The sequence below is a fragment of the Molothrus ater genome, chromosome 5 (assembly GCF_012460135.2).
Source record: "Molothrus ater isolate BHLD 08-10-18 breed brown headed cowbird chromosome 5, BPBGC_Mater_1.1, whole genome shotgun sequence".
Taxonomy (NCBI): Eukaryota; Metazoa; Chordata; class Aves; order Passeriformes; family Icteridae; genus Molothrus; species Molothrus ater.
In genome coordinates this window covers 57,621,569-57,644,597 of record NC_050482.2, presented here as the reverse complement: position 1 = coordinate 57,644,597, position 23,029 = coordinate 57,621,569, and the positions used below count along the sequence as shown (strand labels likewise).

At 40.4% G+C, this 23,029-nt stretch overlaps 1 protein-coding gene across 1 annotated transcript in view; it reads right to left on the bottom strand.

Annotated features, from left to right (window-relative positions):
* The window catches only part of ITPR2 (inositol 1,4,5-trisphosphate receptor type 2), a 243,390-nt gene that overhangs the window by 123,512 nt on the left and 96,849 nt on the right, over positions 1 to 23,029 (bottom strand). Inside the window, exons 26-34 of the mRNA XM_036405007.1 lie at positions 21,503 to 21,676; positions 16,879 to 16,968; positions 16,587 to 16,712; positions 15,391 to 15,513; positions 13,690 to 13,890; positions 10,052 to 10,303; positions 8,484 to 8,609; positions 3,448 to 3,576; positions 2,731 to 2,851 (exon numbers count right to left, since the gene is read on the bottom strand). Of these exons, the coding sequence (XP_036260900.1) occupies positions 2,731 to 2,851; positions 3,448 to 3,576; positions 8,484 to 8,609; positions 10,052 to 10,303; positions 13,690 to 13,890; positions 15,391 to 15,513; positions 16,587 to 16,712; positions 16,879 to 16,968; positions 21,503 to 21,676 (1,342 nt within the window). The remainder of the gene's footprint in view (positions 1 to 2,730; positions 2,852 to 3,447; positions 3,577 to 8,483; positions 8,610 to 10,051; positions 10,304 to 13,689; positions 13,891 to 15,390; positions 15,514 to 16,586; positions 16,713 to 16,878; positions 16,969 to 21,502; positions 21,677 to 23,029) is intronic.

The window sequence follows — 23,029 nt, the reverse complement described above, 5'->3', positions numbered from 1 at the left end:
TTGTATTGGATTATGGAAGATGCCTCCAGCTTCTCAAAGTGAGGCATCATTATCATTTTGAGCAGAGGAACACCCGACGGAGAAAGGCACCAGGCACCCACTGCAATCACAGAAGGGCCTTGGCTGTAAAAGCCTCTGGTATCCCCAGGTGGGGAAGTTTTTCCAAATATTTGCACAGGGAAGAACAGGCCTACTCCATTAGCCCAGGCAAGACACATTTGTCACCATGCCTAAAAACACTGAGTATCACCTGCAGTTAAAATCTCTACTGGCCAGGCAAATTTTGCACAGGGGTGTTTGTCAAAAACTCTGCTTCCACTTCTTCTCCAGCTACCTTGCTCCTTGGGGAAATCCCCCTCACCTCTTCCCTTCTCCACTGTCAAAATAAAACACTCAATAAAAACGTGGCAATTGTCTGACACAACATAACTTTACCATGCTGGATATTGCTATTAGTGATGAATCCCTGAACAGTTGTTAGGATATGGGCAAGGAAATCAGCAGTGCTGTGTGCTTTCAGGGAGCTGCTCTGAGGCTGCCAGCCCATGGCACCCCAGGGGTTCCCAGTCTGGCAGTTCTTGCTGCAGGGAAGCCCCAGAGGAGGACACAGAGTGATGCCCTTCCCTGGCAGCTCAGCTCTGCTCTGCCACACCTGAGAGCACCCAAGGCACGGCTGGGAGCCCATGGGTGGGAAGCCAGAGGAGCAAGAAGGAGCCTGGACCCATAGGATAGCACAAGAGCTTACTTAAAAAAAAAAAACAAAAAAAAAAAAACCAAAACAAACAAACCAACTCTAAAAACTATCTCCAGAAAAAAGAAAACAGAATGAAAGAAAGGACTGTAGTGGAGGCAGAAACCCAGTTCCACAAATAGGATACAAAGTCACATATCTGAAGCAAACTCCAGACATCAGCCATTCCTGGAGCCCCCAGAAACAAGAGGCACACAGAGGACTGCCCAGCAAAGCCCACCAGCCCTTTCATGTACTGGCACACCTGACATGAAGCTGGATCTGCCATCCCCTTAGGGTGACCTGTGGTTTCCCTCTCAGGCTGCTGTGGGGACAAGTTCAGCTTGGCGGTCTCAACAGGGCAGAATCATAGAATAATTTAGGTTGGAAAAGTCCTTCAAGATAGAGTCCAAGATAGAGTCCAAGCAGTAACCTAACACCTAACAGTGCCATGTCCACCACTGCACCAAGTCTCTAAGTGCCACATCTACATGTCTTTTAAGTACCTCCAGGGTATGATGACTCAACCACTTTCCAGGGCAGCCTGTTCCAGTGCTTGACAACCCTTTCAGTGAAGAAATTTTTCCTAACACCCAACCTAAACCTCCCCTGGTGCAACCTGAGAACTTTTGTTCTTGTCCTAGCACATGCTCCTTGGGAGAAGAGAAAGCCCAGTGAGAGCCTGACCTGACTCATCCAGCAATCAGCAGAGCTCTGCACTGCTGGAATTTGCTGGGAATTTTTCAGGCTAGAATCAGCTGTGTGCTGTGGGCACGTAGCCAAACCCACGCTCAGATGCCTCCAAACAGCCTCATCTTGATGAGATAACACAACGACCTCTCTGAGCTAGAATTTGATTTTAGATGCAGCTCTACAGAAATGAAGACATTGAGCTGCCTACAAGCACACAGGGGGCATGGTTGGTCTCAAACCTACTCTCACCTGCCCTATTTCCCCTCCATTGCCCAGACTCCCAAAGGAAGTAATTTATTGATGACTGTTTCCAGAAATGCCAGAAAAGAGCAAGGGCATAAGCGTTAAACACACAAACAAGAATTTGTAGAGATGGAGCTTTATGTGAGACCGTAGTAGTTATAGCATAAAGGAAATAAAATGTCTTCAACTTCCAAAGTTCGTTTGCCAGATGGATCCCTAATTAAATCATTTGCACAGTTGAAGGTTGCTAAATTTTTAGGTAACTGCTTATTCACATTCACATAGAAAGTTAATGAGATATTTTGGCTAAAATGTTAAATGATACTTCTGTAAAGCTATTCCAAAAATCTAAATTTAGAGTTGATTGTTACAGTGCTGCAGGTGGCTCTAGGACCCTCTCATATTGTTTTATCATTATTTATTAATACTTTTTAATAAATGTATTAACAATAGAATTTAGCCAGTTTCTGTGTATCTGCCTCTACTCAGGTTTCATCCCCAGTGAGCAGAAACTTATTCTACAAGCAACCATCACCACTGACTTTTGGAAACTACATTGAATAATCCTTTATTCTGTCAGAATAGAATGGCAGAAGACTTTAAAATCATATTTATAGAAATTTAACTTAATTAACTTTTGCCAGTCTTAGCTATGTTCTGGTGAAGAATTTTTTTCTGATGTAGGATAAGAAGTTTTAAAAAATTTATTTTAACAGGGATGCCTTTGCTAACATTGTGATTTAATATCATAACTTGCTTGATATTAAAAAGTTAAAATCATCAAGAGTTTCAACCATCAAATTAAAATTGATGGCTGAAAGCTCAATCAGCACTCTCTTAGCAAGCTCATCCCTCTGCCCTACCAGTTTCACCCTAACAACCCTATTTGATGGGGCAGGTTTGAATGGGTTATAAAAGAAGGAAGTATTTAACCTCAGAAAGTGGGATTTCCGAAATCACTGCTGACACAACTTCAGGATGGTAGAGTCAAATTAAAAACTGTTAAACTTCAAGTCTGATCTTTAAACACAAAGAGCAATAATCAAAGTAAAACCTGAACCTACCCACTTCAGCCAAAGTCTTGATACAGGACTCTACTGAGGCTTTCTGTGTTGGGTTTGGCCAGGTACAGTTGTAAATTCTGAAAGCAGACTGCAGCAGCTGAATAAAAACAGGCTGGTGTGTCTGAAAACAAAAACAAACACAGAATTTTACCCTTAAGGATCTCCTCACAGCTGCCGTAGGTTTTGACACAATGTAAACCAAGAGGATTTTAGCTTGTACACTCAAGTTATGGTTCCATTAAATTCTCTTTGATCTTTAGGTCTGGCAGGAGCAGAAATCAATGCTGCACCTCTAAAAAGGCCAAATCATGCAATTTTTCCTTAGATTGCTTCTGATATCAAGAAAACACAGTACACACCACAAGGACAGAGGAGTTTTTCCCATTCTCAGGCGTGTCCCTTCTGTCACAGGACACAGCATCTCCCACAGGACACAGCATCTCCCTCACACAATGATTTTTCTACAAGGATATCCCCTCCAATGAATTCACAAGAGGAACTAACTCTGACCACATTGAGCTGTCTACTGGTTCAAAATGCAAGTGACTAAAATGAAGAACAAAGTGTTTCAAAGAGGGATTAAGCTGGTAGTCAGTGGCGTGAGAGGGGACAGAGAAATTAAAGGAGGATGAAAAGTGACAGCATTCCTATGCAGGTAGCAGAAGGTATCTCATTAATGGTCTGAATAGCTGATTTGTCTGTGTCTCTTCTCCTTACCTGGAGGCTGGTGCTGTTATCTGAAAATGGTGAATTGAAGAAGCCACTCACAATGCTCATGACAGGCTCAGTGACATATTTCTCCAGAGATGTGTCTGCGTGTTTACGATCCGTGGTTGTGTTACAAACCTGCAGGGAAGGAGGAGGAAACAATGAGATTTAGTTCTCCCCAATAAGCAAGCTTTGTTATTTTGTATTTATTACAACACATCTGATATTTCTTCTTAAAGTAAAACCAAAACATTTTTATATAGTATCTATCAGAGAGAACTATGTTAGAGTTGAAGCTGGATTTGTTACAGCTTATCTTTCTTCTTGGAGGTCCACCCTTCTCTTCTGAACTAGTTCTTTCTGGCTGCCTGCCTTTTCTTTCCCACACCATGAAGAAAAGATCCCCCTAAATCAGCACACTGCATGCCACTTACACATTTAGACAGATTCAAGAAGAAAATGGACCTTTCCTCCCATTGCAGGGCTGGTTGGAAGATGCTTCAGAGACAGATGAGACATAAACAACTCAGGTTAGAAAGATTTCATACAACATTTAGCTTCTCTCAACAATTAATCACCACAAGTGGGTGGAAAAGGTGAAGCTCATTTGCAAGAAAAATGTTTAAAAGGAGGGAAGGAAGGGAAACAGCACACTCAATACCAACAGGCTTTAGGATGGCACTGGAAGAGAGGCAGCATTTCTTTGGGAAGCCACATGAGGAAAATACAGAAGCCAAGCTGAAACAATGAAAGAAGGGAATGGATGATACCAGGACAGCTCTGGAGCACAGAAGGATGATTGAATGGTGGGAAGAAGTGGGAAGATTTGTACAAAAGGTTCCTGAAGACTCCCTTTGGTACAACACTTAAAGTTTGTTGCTGCATAAAGATGTCACACTTAAAGAAAGGGAAAAATTACTGGTGTGGATTACATCCTTCAGTATTTCCTTTATTTCTCTTCAACATTTTTGAACATCTATACAGAGTCATGTTGACTTTGCATGTGTCAGTTACACAGTACTGAAAGGAGTCTACAGAGAGCCAAAAACAATGAGAAAGGCAAGACTGGACAAATAAATAGTACAGACTGTAGTCATACTACCTCTTCAACAGCCTTTGAATAAGCAGTTGTAGTCATGTTTAACAAGAAATGAAGGCAGAGTTGTTTTCTCTTTCACCTACACAAGCCAGAGATGACTGTGATGTTCTAGGGAATCTATGCAAAAGCAGAATTTATTTTGCACACAAAAATTCCAGGGATAGGAGTCATTGCCATCTGTGCATTTAATACATAACCCCAAACCTGAGTGGCACACACTTACCATTACATCTCTTCAGGGATAGGGAGTCCAGAGAAGCTGATTGAATTGCTTAAGGTCACAGGGAAAAGTTGGTGACAGAAGCAGAGAGATAATCCACAGCACCTGAATCTCACACAGGGCAAAGATGCTCTCTAATTACACACTGCCACTGTCACTACAAGACAGCAATTTCACCAGGAATGTTTTAAGGAAGTCTACTGACATGACATCCAAAAGCACCTGTGTTCACGGTATGCTAGAGCTCAGGGGAACACAGAAGCACTTTGGGTCTAGCGCACAAACATTGTCATGCAGTAGGCAGAAGAATAACCAATGATAACTTCAGACCTAGACAAATGAGGCATCTTGAGGAGTTTGCTTGTCTACTTATCTAAAATGTGTCAGATAAATCAGTCATGCCTCCACAGAGTGCATTTTTTTATCACCTCAGGAAAGATTTTGGACAGAGAAGCAACAGCGGCTAAAATGAAACAGTAAACTTATCAGCCCTTCTGTTTTGGGAAAAGGGTAATACCACCACCACCCCCTGTCCTTCTGAAGGTAAATGATTCAGTTATTAATCAAAACTTGTTAAATTTTTTTTAAGAGATCATAGAACTAAAAATCTCTGGAAGTTCTTTTGCTTCTAATTAATCTGCATGCCAATTTTGGCTGGAACCAGTAGCTCTGAGCTCAGCATTTGCAATCCCAATAGGAAGACAGGGAGCTGTGCAGTGCTAGCACAGTGAATGCAGAAATCGCCAAAACTAAATTCCAGAACACTTTTAAGCTTTTCCCTTCAGCTGCCTGAAAGGCAGAGCCATATGTGGGAATGCCCCTCTGCTCAAACACTGATCTGAAAAATTCCCAGCACAGAAGGAATTTGGAAATCCTCTCATTTGTTCTTATCCCTCTGCCCTCTGGGGATTGAAAGATCTTCCTCTGTGGAAGAAAAAAACAAAAACCTGAAATGCATGAAATGGAGATGAGGATTGAGAAAGCAGTGTTTAAAAACCCCTTAAGAGGCTTTGGGACCAAAACTCACATGAATAATACTTCAAAAATTCTGCGGAGAAAGCCAGGATGACCTTACAGCTGTCAGATCCTCAGCTCTTGTCTTTAATCCTGCTCAGACTACAGCTGCTGACTTACACAGGCTGGGCCACACACAGGAAAGGGAAGCTTTTCCTTCAGCAGCACCCACTTTGCTCAGCACAAGGCTGTAAGTCACACCCAGCAGAAAGTAGGTTGGCAGAAGCTGTAGAAGCAGGGAGCCTTTGAAAGCACGACAGCTTTTGGCAAACCCAGTTTATACACGGATCCGCCTCGTGGCTGCTTTGCAATGTATGTTGTTGAAAGGAAAATGACAGCTGGGGACTAAATATTTCCTTCCTCAATCCAGAAACAGATTTTAAAAATCAGTTACTTTTTTTTTTTAATATATATATCTAAAACAGAAGGAATCCAACCTGAGGATAACACTCTCCGTCTTTCACCTTGGTGCTCTCCAATAACAGACTCAAAGCTCACAACCTCACCCACTGACAGGCATTTGTAGCAGCTAAAAGAAAAGCATTTCCCCTTCCCCCATGCAAAAGCATCCCTTTTAGCTCACTGGAACACAGAGGATCAAAGGGCTCTTTTTCTAAATGCTTTGAAAGCTATTGTAACATCTTTCATGAGGCTGACAGCATTCTAACTGTCCTGATAGCTACAGAACGCTGATGTATTTATAACACTTGGGCTCTGTTGGGGCCCCAGAGCACCAAATCTGAACAAATACACTCCATAACCTGGAAAATACAGCTGTCCATGGCTGAAAAGCAGGACAGGCCAGAGCACTTCTGACACACTTGCAGGAAAGCAGAATAAACCTGCATTTTGCCAACAGCACCCGCGCACAAAATGCAGCATTTCCCCTCTTCACCTCTGAAGACCTGGGGTCTAATTTCTCTCAGGAGAGAGGTGTGTAAAAGCAAGCTCAGTGGTCACCAGCATCAGGACAAGCCCCCAGCATTTAGCACAGTGCAGTTTGTCTCCAGGCTCATGAGAGGAAACCTGGACAGAGCCCTCTTTCTACTTGTCTGCTTCTAGCCCAGGGGCACAGAAAATTGGCCACGTTCAAGGGCTAGGGAGGAGGGATAGTCTGTTTGGAAAGTCAGGGTCAGGACACGTCAGGAAAGGGCAACCCAGAAAGGGAATTAAATAGAAGAAAATACTTCTTGAGATAAAACCAGTAAGGTTAAAAGTCAGAATGCTCCTTCAAGGATGTTTCTCATCTTAATTTTCAACCCAGGTTGTTTTTGTCTAGGAGGGCTTTCACTGTGTAACACAACCGCAGAGACAAAGCAGCAAGAAAAGAGGGATTGTAGAGGACTAATTACTGCTGAAAATGGCTCCCACCAAAAAAAGAGAGCACAAACATCCCTGCCTCAACCTGCTCCCATGGAAAAATAAAAAGGTTAAAAAAAATACAGCAAAGCAAAACCAAACCAACCCCCCCCCCCCCCCGCCAAAAAAAAAAAAAAAAAAGGAAAGGAAAAAGACCCACAAAAGAAAAAAAACAACCATATAAACCATAGATAAGGTTTCTGTTTCACAGAAAAAAATGAACAGGTCCCAGTAACTATTGTACAGCATAAGTCTTTGTATCCCTTCTTCTTTTAGCCAAAAATCATTGTATTTTCTCCTAATAGGTCTCACAGGAATTATTTTGTGGCACACTATTACTCTGGGGTCATTTTCAGCTGCAGGACCAAACTGAGATTCTTTACCTTTTCTCTTCATTTCAATGAAATCAAGAATGCAAGGAGTGAGAACTTAAGTATTATAAAATGTAATGGACCATGAACTGGGAAAAACCCCCAAACCCATGGTTCTACTTCTTGAGCAGAGAGAGCAACACCATTGTTTGTCATTAATATTGTAATTATTTATAATTACAAGAAGCATTAACCTCCTAGAAGAGGATGTGTAGTGCAGGCTATAATCATTACATCACACTAGCTTCCCCTTATGGCTCTACTACTGTATTTAATCCCTGTGGAAGTCGTAAGATTGCTCTTGTTTTCTGCCTTCAAAATCCCTGGGAACAAAGCTTAATTCAACTTGTAACTTAAATTTTAATTCAACAAATACTGACACCATGAGGCTCACTGAGGACCACAGGAAGGGCAGGCCTGTGGTACTGATGTGCCCTGTCCCCTTGCAGCTGTAATTTATATTTGAATTAGTATTCTGAGGGACCACAGCTCTACACTTGCCTTTCACATCGGCAGTGACAATGCAGTGACAGGAGAATGAAAGACAAAAATAGAGACTAAAGAAGGAACATGAGCCAGAGAAGATCTTGATCCCTGATCCTCACTATAACAACAGAATATAGGAAGAGATTACAGATGGGGGGTTTTTTAGTCACCACCATCATGACATGTATTGCACATTCCCAAAAGATGTATACAGGCTCTCAACCATGTACACACCCCCAGTTTATTCTTTGTAAGAAAAGAGAAAGGCATGGGTTCCAAGATGCCCTTTTAAAAAGAGAAGGCTACTAGTAATTAGCAGGTTAAATGATGATAAAGATCATAGAAATGACTGTTAAACAAACAAACCAACTAACCACACTTATCCTATTGTCAACTTTGAATAACAAAATAAAAGTTCACAAAAAAAAACCCATTACTGCCAGTTCAGTTGTCACCCCTGACCATTCTGTAATATTTAACACCTGGTGAAGCTTACCCTTGCCATATCAACAAGGAAGTTCTCAAAAAGTTTCCAGATATGGTTACTGGCATAGATTTCTTTCATTTCCACTTCAGTGTCCACATAACAGTGGTTAACAAAATTAACATAGGCAATTTTCACCTGCAGGAACAGTAAAACCACAATCACCATGAAATCGAACAGTAAAAACAATTAATCTAATGTTTTCTATCTGCAAAAATACTGAACAATAAAGATGAATCTTCCATACTAACAAACATTCATAATCATAATAATGCACATGTTTGGTTCTGAAGATTTAGGGAGAAGCTGGGCAACACATGCCTTAATGTGTTTACTGAAAGACCACGGGAAGAAAAATGAAAAGGTTTTGCAAACCTTACTCTAATGACAAAACCCCCACAAGACAAACCAGTAATGATTCTGGTATTTAACTGATATTAAGACCAGCAAGGCCTGGCTCCAAAGCCAGAGGCTTTCAGAATGCAGGACACTCTGCACTTGCCAGTTGACTGTGGTAGGTTGAAGCCTTGTGACAGGCTTGCCAAGTATAAAATGAGAAGTCTTTTGCAGAGCTGGGACTGAAGTCCCTGTATTTCCACAATCCTAATGCAGCACTTGCATTTGGGATCTAAATGGCAGAGAAAGGTTGTGGTGCACTGGGACTGCAGCAATGGCAGCACAAGCTTAGGAGGAGGACATGCCAGGACTCCTCTCTGGCATGACAAGTCTGCATGTGCACAGCATAAAAATGGATACCCAGTGCCCAAAAATGTATAGATTAAATATAAACATATGCAAATGCACTGAAAATCTCTTAGCACGGTCAAGGGAGATGAGATAGTTCCATATGTTTCATGCAGTGAAGAGAAAACTCAGATCAGACCTTTAGGTTTCTTTTGTTTGGGATTTTTTTTCTAATTATCATCTGTTGAAATTAATGTTAAGGGGAACTTTTGGGCAAAGCAAACATATTTCTTTTCAGCAATAAGAACATTTGATCACAAGAGCAATTTTCATGGCACAGAGGGAGCTTTAACTCCTGCAAGCCCCAGTTCTGTTGCTTGAGCCCCATTTTCCCACCAGATACTATCACAGTCCTACTTCAGCATGACACATCCAGAATTGTGCCTTCATCTGCAGTGAATAAAAATATTTGCTGGACTGCAATTGAGTTTAATAAAATGAGACTTCACCCAAATTCCCACTGACTTCAGCATGGACAGAATTTAATCTATCATTTCCAAGAAATTCAGGCAATGGCAAAACATTGGCTTAACCCAGCATTCAGCTGGGTCTTCACAGTTTCAGCCAGAAGTTAAGAGTGCATTAAACTCTGACAGTGGCTGGACAAACCCAAAAGAAGGTGTCTGAAAAGCTGACAAGCAATGCATTAAGGACAAGGAATGTTCTGTGGAATAAATACTGTCCATCCTTTCTCATTTATTTACCTTAAGAAGCACCACCCATCCCCAGCCCATTCCCTGTGCAAATATTCAACTTGTCAGTGCATTATAACAACAAAACATTGTCTGCTTTCTAAAAATGCTAAGTCTGCTTGCTCCTGCCATGAGGGATCTTACCTCAGGAATGCAGTCATCATGGGTCACTACCCTGACAATATCATCCAGGGGCAGCAGTGAATTGCACTTGATCTCTGTGTACACATTCTTGCCCTCAGTGCAGGCGGCCAGCAGCTCCACCAGAGTGATGTGATAGGCCAAGGGGCCGCTCTCGTCGGCTCGGTCTCGCTCCGAACACATCATCTGCAGCAGCACTGGGAAGGATGCTCTGTCATTGTAGAATATCAGCACATCTTCACCACCATTTATCAGCTGAGAAAGAGAGCACAAGGTTCTGAGCACCCTGCACTGCAATCATTTTGGATTCAATGATTTTAAAGGTCTTTTGCAACCTAAATTATTCTATGATTTTCTTAATTTCTTATTTTATCTCTAAGTATGTGAAGATTCTCTAGCTAAAACCCAAACAACAAAACAAAATTTACTCTGATGTGGTTTGCCAAATGAACATGTCAAAACAATGTCCAAGGCAAACTTCTGCTCTTATCAACGTAAGTGCAAATCTGGAATAACTCACCAAGGAATGCACTAATGCAAGGCAAATTTGAGGCTTAACTTCTGTGTAGCTCTGTCTTTACCTAAGACAGCATGCCATCCTTATTATTCCTACCATGTCAATGTTTGTGTGAAGTTAATTAATTATCCTCACCTCCTGCTAGGAGGCCAGGATGCATTATTATCCCTGTTTCATAGATGAGCACTTGAGGTGCAGTGAGATTAAATCTTCCACACTGCCTCACACAAAAACCCTGTGGCTCACCCAGAATTGAACCCAACTCTTCCCCACCCTTGCTCAGTATTGGAAACAAAGGGAGATTCTTCCCACCCTGTGCAAATTTGGCAGGTAGGTCATGATTTTGTCAGTGTCATGTCAGCACTTTCATTTAGCAGAAAATTGGTGTATGTGATAAACGTTTGATTCTGCTACAAGTGCTCTGCTCAGGAGGATCCAGAGCGGCGCTGGATGCGGCAGCCCCATCTCAGCACATCTCACTGAAGAGCTTTGCTCTAATCCTGTTTGGAATCCTGTCTCCATCACTGTCCTTTGAAGCACAATCCAATCTCAGTGTGGGTGAAATAAGCTCCCACATACCCCTCCTAGTACAGAACACACCCTGGCAGCTCAAAAATCACACTTATTTTGTGAGTTAGGCACTTGACCTATTCCAGTCCATATGTGACATGAAATCTGAGCTTATTCAATTCAAGGGTAGTCATAAAGGTTGCTGGAGCTGCTGAGAAATGGGAAAGCAGCAAGAACAGGAATTAAAATTAGTCTCCCAGAATGAAAAGTCAAGAAACATTTCATTACACTTTCCAGGGTTTCAACACTTCAAATTTTGAATTCACAGCATTTCTGTTTGTGCTTTCCCCGTTTCTTGCTTATTTTTACTTTGACATTTGGCTGGAGTGAATTGTGAATTCAGTCTCTCCTGCAATTCCTATTTCTCATTTATCTTTGGGTTTCTACAGTATTTCTATACCAATGACTTTTCAGACATTTTCTAGACAATCCACAGTACAGAAAAAAATAATTTAAAGGGATGAGAGCTTAGGAAAAAACAACCCAGCAACATTTTCTGCTATGAAAGTATATTTTCAGGAAGTTTAGAATTCTATGGTAATATAATGAAGGCTGTCCAGTATTGGAGCAGCTGATGATACTGAGCAAAATATTACTCCAGAATATTACAGGTAATAGAAAACTCTGCTGCCACATTGATTCTGGCCCAAAGTAAACTCTGTTTTCTCTTCTGTAATAGTGTTTGCACTGATAACCTCAAAGTCTGCTTGTAATGAGAAAAAGTGCCCTAAGGAACCTTTCACATTGGTAAACATCATTGCAGACATGGAGACCGAGGAGATGAGAACAAAGGAATCAGCCAGATTGGGGATGTCCAATGGATTTTATGACAGTATTCTCTTGCCATGGTGCTCCTTCATCTGTATGCACTTTCTAGAACATGTAAATATGAGGATTATCCCTCACTCCCAGTAAATGGGAATAAACTACAATGTACTTCCCGTGGGTGAAAGAAAACACAGGAGGAGCTGAGGCAAGCTGTAGAGTCATATTCTATCTTGTCTTGTGGTAAATTGTTTATGTGCCCCATCTGGAGGCACAGAAAAAGCTACAGCACTTGTTTAAGGTCACAAAGTACATCTCAGTTGTCTGCAGAGAAACTGTCCCAACTCGGTGGCAAGTTCCAACCATTTGTTCCCTTCAGAGTGGATTGCCACTCAAGTACCATTCAAGTTTCACAATTAGCATCCTTTTCTAAGAAATCAGAATTACTTACCTGTAATTTCCTACTTTTTGAAAAACAGATCATTATCTTACCCTATTTCATCAAAACAGGGTTGCTCCCTCCCCCCAGGAAATTCCTGCAGGACTTATGATGTGAATGCTGTATCCAAGTTCATTTGTACTTTTGTCATGGAGTTAGCTTGGAAATGTAATATGACAGTTAATCATTGTGCTGCTACAGGTCAATAGCAAAATATATTGAAATTGAGAAAATTCTGAAAATTTTGTTTAATGATTACAGAAAACCTCTGTAAGAGCCTTTGGTGGAAGCAGAAAAATCTAAAATCACAAAGGCACAAGAAGTGTTTGAATTATATAAATCAAAGGCTTGTAATTGATATTGCATGTTAAAATACTTCAGTCAAATTGAAAAGGTTGAGGTGAATTTCATTAAAGGTTATCCATGTAGGCAGGAGTTCTATTTTCTTAATTAGAAGTTTTTCCTCTTGTTGCTGTGGAATAAAATTTCAGTGGGATTTCATTTTGTTCATACCACAAAAAACTAAAACTTATCTCTTATTTCTTTGTGAAGACGCCTCTTAAAAAACCAAACCAAGCCAAAGAAAAGCACTTTGTAAAGTAAATAAAAATGTTCCTTAGACTCTAATCCAACCATGACTTTTCACCATATTCAACTTTACCCACTTACTAATCTCAAGGAACTGTTAACATAATTACAGTTAAATGCACAAGTGTCTGCAAGTTGAAGACTTCATTTATCATGCTCACAATAAATCAAATCCTAATTGCAGAGAAAGTCAATTACGTATTTTCCTAGGAAATTTATTGGCATAAAGATTTTTCCACAAACCACTTGGTTGAATGTACTGGATCCAGCTAGTTAAAGCTAAAGCAGCTCTACTGACCCTCACAGAAATGCTCTGAAATAAAACAAAACAAAAAAAAGGCAGAAACTAGGATCTAGAATTGCTACATGTTAAAAAAAAAAAGGTCTACAGCACTATTTAGACAAATCCATAGAGGTAAGAGCCTCTTGTATGGCAAACCCATGCCACAAGAGTGGGTAAAAGTGATCCTAAATTACATTACAGGAAAATGAAGGTTTATGTAACTCAGATTTCCATGCTACATCATCTACAAATAGACATCTCTGTATCACCATGCTAACACTCATGTTTTCTTTCTAGTAGTTATACAGATGGCCTTACAAAATTAGATCAAACTCCCGAAAACGTCTGCTAAAATATTCATTATTTGTGACACCGCTTAAAATTCTAAAGCGAGGATGCCATTATATCTCATTGGTATCAAGAGCAGGAAAAACAGCCTCAAAATACTCAAGTGATTAACATGTGAAGCCTTTGCTTACCTCTGTCATTACCATGTCCTGGCACTTTTTCACGTATTTGCCATCTGCTTTCACGATGGTCTGCAGGAATCGCAGGTACTCCACGTGCCGGCCGTGGGTCTCGATGCAGTGCACAAAGTGCTGCACCACTCTCTCGCTGATCTCGTTGCACAGGAGGTAATTATTCATGAAGATGTGCCTCATGGTCTCAGCTTCCAGGAGCTGAACAGATCAAAAACAGCCTCATGAGCACAGCAGATCTGCTTTGAGACTGAGAGAGGCACAGCATTCTCAACTAGAGGAAGGCTCACTGCTAAAGGGAAACTGGAGAAATCCTTTTCAGTGATATCAGGGTCCAGCTTTCAGTTTTGAGGGGATTTCTCCACACTTCTCTATGAGTATAAACAGTCCTAAAATGGGCATAAACCAAACCTGTGTCCATGTGGAACGTGAACACACAAACACACACACACTACACTGCTAGAGTACTCTGCAGGGGCTTAGAAATATGAGACACCTGAGACCACCCTGGCCCCATTCACCATCAAACTTTGCAATGAGGCCACCAGATGAGATGATGAGCTGCTCTGGCTCTCTCTGGGGCTCACAGAGGATGCATTTCCAGCAGGCAAATCCCTGCACATGCAGCCTGAGGTCTCAAAGACAATAATGTCTCTTTCCACACTAACTCCAAAAGAAGCCTAGGGCTGTGTATCCGTGAACAGCATAGAACAAGAGGAACAGATCTGGAGCAAAAAGCGATTCTGCTGAGGACACAGCACCCAGACTTTGTGCATTCTTGGGGCTTTTGTCCTAGGTTGGTCCCTTGGACTAAAGGCTCCTGAGGGTCAGGTATGCTCCTAAAGTATAAATGTCTGTTTAGCATCATCTAATAGGAATCCATATCCATTCTCCACAATGTGCACAAAAGCACTGTAACTGGGATGGATGATCAGGAAATCAACTTCAAAAGAACAGAAATACAAGTGCAAGCTGGCTCCACACTTTGCACCGAAGTTAAGTGTCAGCATTGGATGTGATGGAATCCAGGCTCTGGTTCACACTGGGGTGAGCTCAGAGCTGCTCACTAATGTCACAAAAGAGAATAAATAAAAAACAATGGAACAAATGTTCCTAAAGTGCACAGGCCAGGGCCTGCAATCCTCATACTCACAATTCCTTCTAATAAAAGCATGTTTTGCTCATCACTGAGAAAATGTCATTCTATATGAATATGTCTGTAAACACACACACAAATATATACAAAGGGATTGTGACAAAAAGGTGTATTGTAAAGACAATGATTAAATAGAAGGTCAGACTTTATATTAGCTGAATCAAATGAGAGCATCATCAACAAAAATGGGTGAGTCTGATTCTGTTGTTGCACAAGGTTTATGACAGCAGTCACAGTATCTTCTACCTTGATTTTACAGTCCATCAGTGAGTGAGTCAGGATGAATAAAATCAGAGTCAAGTTCAAGACAAGGATGTGACATATATACATAGATCTTTCCAGTAAACCCCCCAAGTTCCTTGGTTTTTGTTTTCCACTTTTAAAATGGCAACATTAAAGCCAATGACATAAAAAGCAACAGTAAGGGAAATGAGAGAGGGGAGGGGAGGCATAATTTAGTGAAATTATTTGTTTAGCACTGGGATGTTTCAGCAAACCCAAATTTAATTCCAATTATCATATTCTATTTCAAATGAAATACTTACCCCTGGAGTTAAGAACAAGTTGAGATTTTTGTGGAGGAGAACTTGATTCTGAGGATTTCCTCGGCAGAAATTCTGAAGAAAAGTGTGGGCTAGATTCATAACTTCATTCATCTTTTCATCACTCTGCAGGAAGTAAGGACAAACAAAATCAGCTGGTTATACCTAAACATACTTGTTAAAACCACACAACATCAATTCAGCCAGGAATAAAAAAATTCTCCTGAGCCTTTATAGGGCAGGAATTCTCCCTCTGGCAAAAGTAACTAAAGCAGTTTCCTTCATAGTCCATTAGCTGCTGTACCTTACTCTGAATCAAACCATAGAGAATCATAGGTAGGAGCATAAAATCAAAGTAAGATTTCTTCTTGTGTGGCTATAATTTCCTAGTTTTAAAAAGTGCTAATGTGCTTGATTTAAAAAAAAGCAAAACAAACAAAAAATGTCGCTCTGCATTAGTTTTAAGCTTTGGCAAACATTTGGTTTTCTATAGCTACATCCAGAAACAGATGTATGTGTGCATGTGTTCATACACATACTCCCACACAAACATATCTCTAGTTTCATCCCCATTTTATATTCCTCTCATGTAGTATCCTAAGTATGATTTGATGAACCACCTGTATGGACAAGCACTGTTTTACTGATGACAGCTGAACCAGTGTAACATACCTGTAATATAACAGGTGTTATATTACAGGCAAAGGTTTTACCTCCTCTCAGTGATTCCTAGAAGATCTAGAAAGATGTGCTCTTTCAAAGCCTATCTAGTTCATTAGTTTGTATGCTTAATTCCACCAAATCAGTACCAAATAACTGTATCTTGTGAAAAAAAAATGGCACATGGACTTAGGTTAGAGATGTCCACCATAAAAAAGAAGTTATTTCAGATTTGATCTATGAAAACTTTTGGTCCTGAGGTTTGCCTGCTTCAGGAATGAGTACAGGAATGACAGCACTGTGACATCTAGGTACCCAAGGCAGTAAATATTAAATGTTAAATAAAACTGTGCAGGCAGCTATATTTAAACTGAGCCCAAACTCACTATTCTGAAGGTAGAAAATGACATCACCATTTCATGTTTGTACCACAGCTGACAATTCAGATTTTAAAAAATATTTCCATTGATACTTGGGCCTGTCGAGGCCTTTCCCTTCCTTGAGTTTGTGTTCTCTACCACTAAAATTAGGACAATAACCTTTTCATAGGGGATCTGCAGAAGGTCCAAGACTACCAAGTGGGCGCCCATATTTTTCAGTAAACGCTGCTGTTGATTCCGACATTTTTTATTCTGAACACAAAGTTTGCTGAGTCGAATCAAAATCTACAAATTAAAAAACAACAAACCAAACAAATAAATAAGCATGCAACCAAGAAAAGAAACCAGTCATTTCACACAAAACCAAACAAAGACATTTTATTTCAAAATAATTACTAAATCTACTAATCAAACAGGTATGTCAATCAAGTTTCTTGGCAGATATACTAACCTCTTTAACAATATTGTAGTTATTGCTTTTAATGCTGTCTATCTGGGGTTTTTTGGTCCCATCCTGTATTGGGCTCAAAATGTTTGATTCCTGTAATAAAGAACACATGACAAGTGGAAATTTATTGCAATTTCCTCAACATGAATTAATTGTATTTAATAGCAGCAAGTGACAAAGTATTACAGCAGCTCATAAGGGATTGATATAACACAGATAATAAAGAAAGACTAGTTTATTCTTTATCCAGTGAGTGACAAGATTTACATTCAAGTCCTTCCTCTGATTCAAATTTCCAATGTAATTTGAGGCAATTATTCTATGTCTTCATGCTTCTGATCATTCTGAAGGAGTATGTCCCTAAATCAGAGATTACGTACACCAAGGAATTTAAATACTTCAAGGAGATGTACCAAAAGTGTATTTCAGTAGTGACCAAACATTCCAAGAATCTGTATTTACAGCTGGAAAGATTACAAAATCTGTGTATGTGAACACTAATAAGTCTGGAGAAAGAGCTTAAGACAACCTTTGCAGTTAAGCAGGTTGGAGTTCTTAAAAGGAACAAGCAGCATGTGGAAATTAGAGATGTTCCTCCCACAAAGGGGATGCTTCTGCCTGTATCTCTGGATGATGCAGGAAAAGATTTAAAAACAAATAGGAACCATATGTTAAACTGCACCATCAAGTCATGATGTTGTATGCTCTAGGCCCTGGCTCCTGGAAAGCCCCAGCTGGGTATGATAAATAAGAGAAATCAAGTCAGCAAGGAACTGCCAACACCCACGCACCTTTCCATGCATATCTCTCAATCAAAACATGGGAGAACATGTACACAAATACTGCCACTAAGAATACTGGCAGTATTGGGGGTTTTTCTGTCAGCTGTGGTAAGTCTTTCTTAACAGGAAACAAAAATAAATTGAAATATTTATTGGACTTCGGATGCTGACGCTATAAAGAATGAAGAAAAAAATCTAGCAGATCTTGAGACTGACTCACAGTATGACCACAAGGATGTAAACCAGTATAACAGCATTAAAAAAAAAGAAGAAACAGGTGCATTTCTGAGTTTCATTGTGTCCTCAAACTTCCTACTGTTTTAGAAAAGAGAAATACACTAAAACAAATATATGCATGCCAAGCTGAATGTTTGTATGTCCTGAAACCTCTCTCTGAACTTTCTTAGCTGATGGTGAAGTTCAGTAGTTCTATAAATCCCATCTGGTCCTAATTTCCAGTGAGGTAAGAACAGCTGCACCACTTGGCCATGGAAGCTGTTTATAAGAGTGTCAGCACTGCTGTTCAGTGCTGATCTATGTAACAACAGTGGATTTTATTTGGTTAGGTTTGTTAGTATGCAGACTGCTATCTCTCTAGCTGTTTGAATCAATATTTTGGGAGATGTTTCAAGCTTTTTGCTATAATTAACCACCCTCCTCCATTCTGGGATTGTGGGTTAACCAAGATTAATTTACCTGTTAGTTTTATCAGCATTCTTCCTTCATCAAAGTAGTTTTATAATCCATGTGAACTGTATGTCTTATCTGGAAGTACTGATGAGCATTAAACTGCTGAATCTATCCTTTCTTCTTACAAAATAAACAATTGTTTATTGAACCCATAAGAATATGCCAGGGATGTAGTTACCAAGAGATAATCACACCACTGGGATATCAAAGGCACTCAGTTGCAGATCTGGCCTCATTATGCCCCATGACAGACATTCCCTGTCACACTTTTCCACAGGGGACAGGCAAGCATAGAGATCTCAGGGAGAAAGGTTCTCACCTGAGTACCCCACTTTAAGGAAACTGTATTTTTTAGAAGAGACTACTCCCTCTACCCATAAAATTCCTGGAATGACACTGCATCAGTCTTAGATCCTTTCTTGCTAGCTGCCAGAGGAGACTCAGATTCCAGCATTCAGTCTGAGCAGTCTCCCTCATCCCAGCAGGACAGCAGTGCAAGGCACGTGTCAGTGTCCCCATGGCACAGCTCTGCCCTCCACAGGCTCCACCAGGGGAATGAGGGACACACTCAGAGAATTCTCAGTTCACAACCTCAACCTTTACGTGATGTTTGTTCAAACATTCCCAGAACCAAAGCAAGGTGTCACAGACCAGAAAAGAAGGGAAGTAAGGGAACACCAGGTGCTTACAGGTGCTGAGTTTAGACCACTTGAAGCCTCACTGAACTTTCTCAGCAGATGGACAAGATGAGGAATTCCCATAACGCCACTGCGCTCTACTCCAGCTTCACCTTAAAGTCCTCTCACTGAGCCTGTTTCTTTTCCTCAGAGCTGCATTTCTGGTGCCACATCACCAAACATCCTCCAGGGACAAGACAATAAAAATCACACTTTCCATGGTCTGTAGTATCTACACAGACCCAGAACACCCTTGGTTTTATCTGATTTCCCCTTCTCAAGGAGGGCTCTTATGTGAGCTCAATTTCAGCATTTCTTCCTAACCCTATTGGTGTCTCATTTATGTCTGACATAACTACAAGTACTCTTTCCAACTCTGATCTCCAGTCCCTATCCCGACAGTCCTGCATGGATATAAGAAATCTGGATACTTTTATAAGAGTAAAGCCTTTTTTCTAGAAATCCTATTTCTGGAGTCATATGACTTTAAAAAATAAGAAAAAAAGGCTCACAGGTCATGACAGTAAGGTGAAAAACAATTACCTAGGAAGACTCAGGCAAAAAACAAATTGGTATTTTTACTCTTATGTACACCTTTCAACAGGCTTCATGTGACAACAGAAACTTGGGTTTAACAGAAGAGTGTTCTGGAATGCGATTTAAGTCCTTGTGCACACTTTAATGTTGTTTGGGAAAAATTCAACACAGGCAAAGGAGGCATATTCCCTAAAGACCCAGAGGCTCATCCAGCTCTGAATACCCAGTATCCATTCCAAGGAAGCATGGTTCTCATGGGATTTTTGTCTGCTTAAAGCTAGCCACCTGCTTCACACATTGCAGATTGTGCCCAACATCACACCTCCTACATCTGATTTTAGACCTCAAAGAGAGTACTGACTACCTGATGTTACTTTTTTGCCAGGTAAAAACACCTCTTCACTGTTAAAGAAGAATTTAGCTGGGGAAAAAAAAAAGATGGACAAGATTCTGAGCTATTGTAACCTGGCACAGCTCTCAGGGAATTACCAGCAGATGATCTAGCCAGCAGATTACATATTACTGCTCTGATACAATAATCTCTCTGATCTGCCAGAGATAATATTGTGCATCTACTGAAGCACTGCTAGTACCTCTGTTTCAAACACATTGTTTTGCCCCCTTTTCCTGGAGTTTCCTTGCTATCAAGGCTACCCATAGGAATAAATTTCAATTTAAAAATGCAGTATTGCTAAAAAACTTTGTAATCCTGACACAATTCTATTTTCTGTTTCCCCATTACCTTTTCAATTCATTAAATGCCTAAAGGAACATTTTCTTTCCTACTTGAGCTGTGCTTGAGGAAAGAAGGAAGGAAATACCACATAAGCTTCAACTCCAGATTCCTCCCTAATTTTGACATCACTAAAGATGTGGTATCAGAACATCAGCTAAGCTAGATCAGAGAAAGGGTAGGACCTATACTGTTGCAGGAATTTGGGATTCTTTCTTGAAGGGTTGGATTTGCCCCCGCATGAAGCCACCAAAAATCTGCTTCCCCAACTAAAAGGCCACGTGTGTGTCACAGATATTTGCAAGCATCCTCTCTCTTCTCCATGGCTCCAGCTTTTTTTCCTAATGTGTGGCCTCCACAACACTGTATAACCTCAACTTGGCTTTCTATTTTCCTGAGAGCTTCCTCACCCATCTTTCTTGGCACCAGGAAAGAGAACAAGGAAAATGCTGTGTCAGAAATCACAGCTCTTCATCTCTCCCCACCTCCTCTGATGAAAAGGGAAAAGTGGGAATAAATATTGGTGGAACAGCCTGCTCGATCTACTCTTATGGCACAACCCTCCATCATTAAAAGCTCATGCTGGAGAAAAATGATTAAATGGTGACCTCAGTTTGCACTGAAAAGCAAAATTTAAAAAATCCAAACAATGAAATCTTTAAAAAAGAGGTGTTCACAGTCCTAGATTCAAGTTCCACATCCAGTCAGAGTATATCCTGAGAAAGTGGTATGACAAGGGCCAAAGAAACGAAAACATTAGTTCACCGACAAAATTTCAACATTCTTAGGTCAGTCTTGTGTGGTGAAGAGTGGAATTACTTGTGATGTTTGCAAACATGGGTTTGACTGTGCTCATCTCCCTTGGCTACAGGACACTGTCTACTCCTCTTTCTTCCATCAAGTCAATCCAACTGCCAGCACACAATTCCCAAATTATTTTCAGGGTGCTGCTGCACACTGTGGCTTGCACCCAGAAAGGAAGGCAGCTCTGTGACCTAAGAATGCAGTTCCTGAAAGCATCAGGAGAGAATATTGAATACATCGATAACAGAAGTGTTATTTCCTTTTCTGTCAGTTCCTAATGCTCAGCCAGAATACTTCACATTCTCACTTTGCCACTTTGCTTAACCAGACCACGATTTTGCAGTTGTTCATAAAATTTCCTATCACTATTGAAACAATTCCGACAGCAAAGGCTTTAAACCCACCTCCATTGGCTCTTCTCCCCCCTTGGTTTGACTGTCGCCCACTTCTCCACTCTCATAATTGCTGCTCTTCTCAACCCACAATTCAGATTTTTCTACAGTCAGACGTAGCTGGTCAAGATCAGCCTTGATTTGCTTGTAGTTATCCACATCTTGATTGGACACCAGCAACTGAACCTGGAAATGGAGAAAATTGTGAAGCTCTTACAGCAGTAGCACCAGCACTTATGGCTGGGTAATTTGCTTGACAGTTCCCATTCTAAGCCTCTTTCCAGGTACCTTGTGCAACCTTCCCTTGCAATTCAAACATGGCACATGCAGGCTCTTAGCCCCCATTTATCAAAAACCTTTAGCAGAGCCAGAGGCTGTAGTTGCCCAAAACAGGATAGTTAAAACATTCACAACATCCTTCTTGAATACACTGCAAAACATTTTCAGCACAGGCAGATTTACAGGCTCTTGAGTTCTGTGCAGAGTGAGCTCTGATGCACTGATCATGAATCTCATGGCATTATAAAATACAGTTACACGCATATTAAAGCAATAGTTAGAAATACCTACTGCTTTAGCACTGTACTTCAGAAGGAAAAAAAAGGATGGTATGACAAGAGATCAGGGCATCCAAAGAAAAGTCAGAATGGCCAGCAATTTTAATGATCTCCTACACCACCATAATCAAATATTGAAAAATAACAGACTTTCATACTGTTAGGCCAGCTTAGAAAAACTTTTCTGAATATAGCTGACAAACTGACTTTTGGGTTCATGGAATTTCTCATCATCTGAGAGGGTGCCACTTATTAAGACTAATCTCATTTTTCCTTTTCCTGTACTGCTCAAATTATCTGGGTTTTTCACTGTTCTGTGTAGTTCTTGATTTAGCATGACCAACACATTTTCTTTCTTTGTAACGCTCTCTGTTCTCCCAAGATTATTAATGAAGACAATATGCCAAAAAACTATCAGCAATTTTTACAGTAAATTAATAAACACACTTAAGAAATCATACTCATATAAAAGATTAGGGTCACTGACAACACTGATGTTGTTTTTAAAACCACATTACATCCAGGCAAATGTTCACTATTTTGTAATATAAAGTTTTTGTCATAATAATCTCTTTGGCTTGGCAAAACCTTGCTATTTTACAGAATTTATGAATGCTGCTCAGTTGCAGGCATTCTTATTCCACGTGCTCTACAGTCTTTTTTGTTTATTTCTCCATTAGCCTTTTCCATCCTTCACAAAAACACATTAAGCAACTCAGTCCTTGCTTACCTGGGAATAACAGCTATTTATGCAACTAACCAGCACAGCCTAGCTTTAAATACCTGGTGGGAGGCCATTATGCTGCACAACAATAACATTAAACAAAAGCTTTTCAGGTCTTTATCATTCATCTGTTTGCACAGGAGAGGAACCTCCCTACCTTACATAACGATGAGACAACACGCTACCCAGCTCCTGCAATAAGCATCAGATGTTCTTATCAACATATGTTAGAAAGGGTTATGTAACAGAGGCATCTCT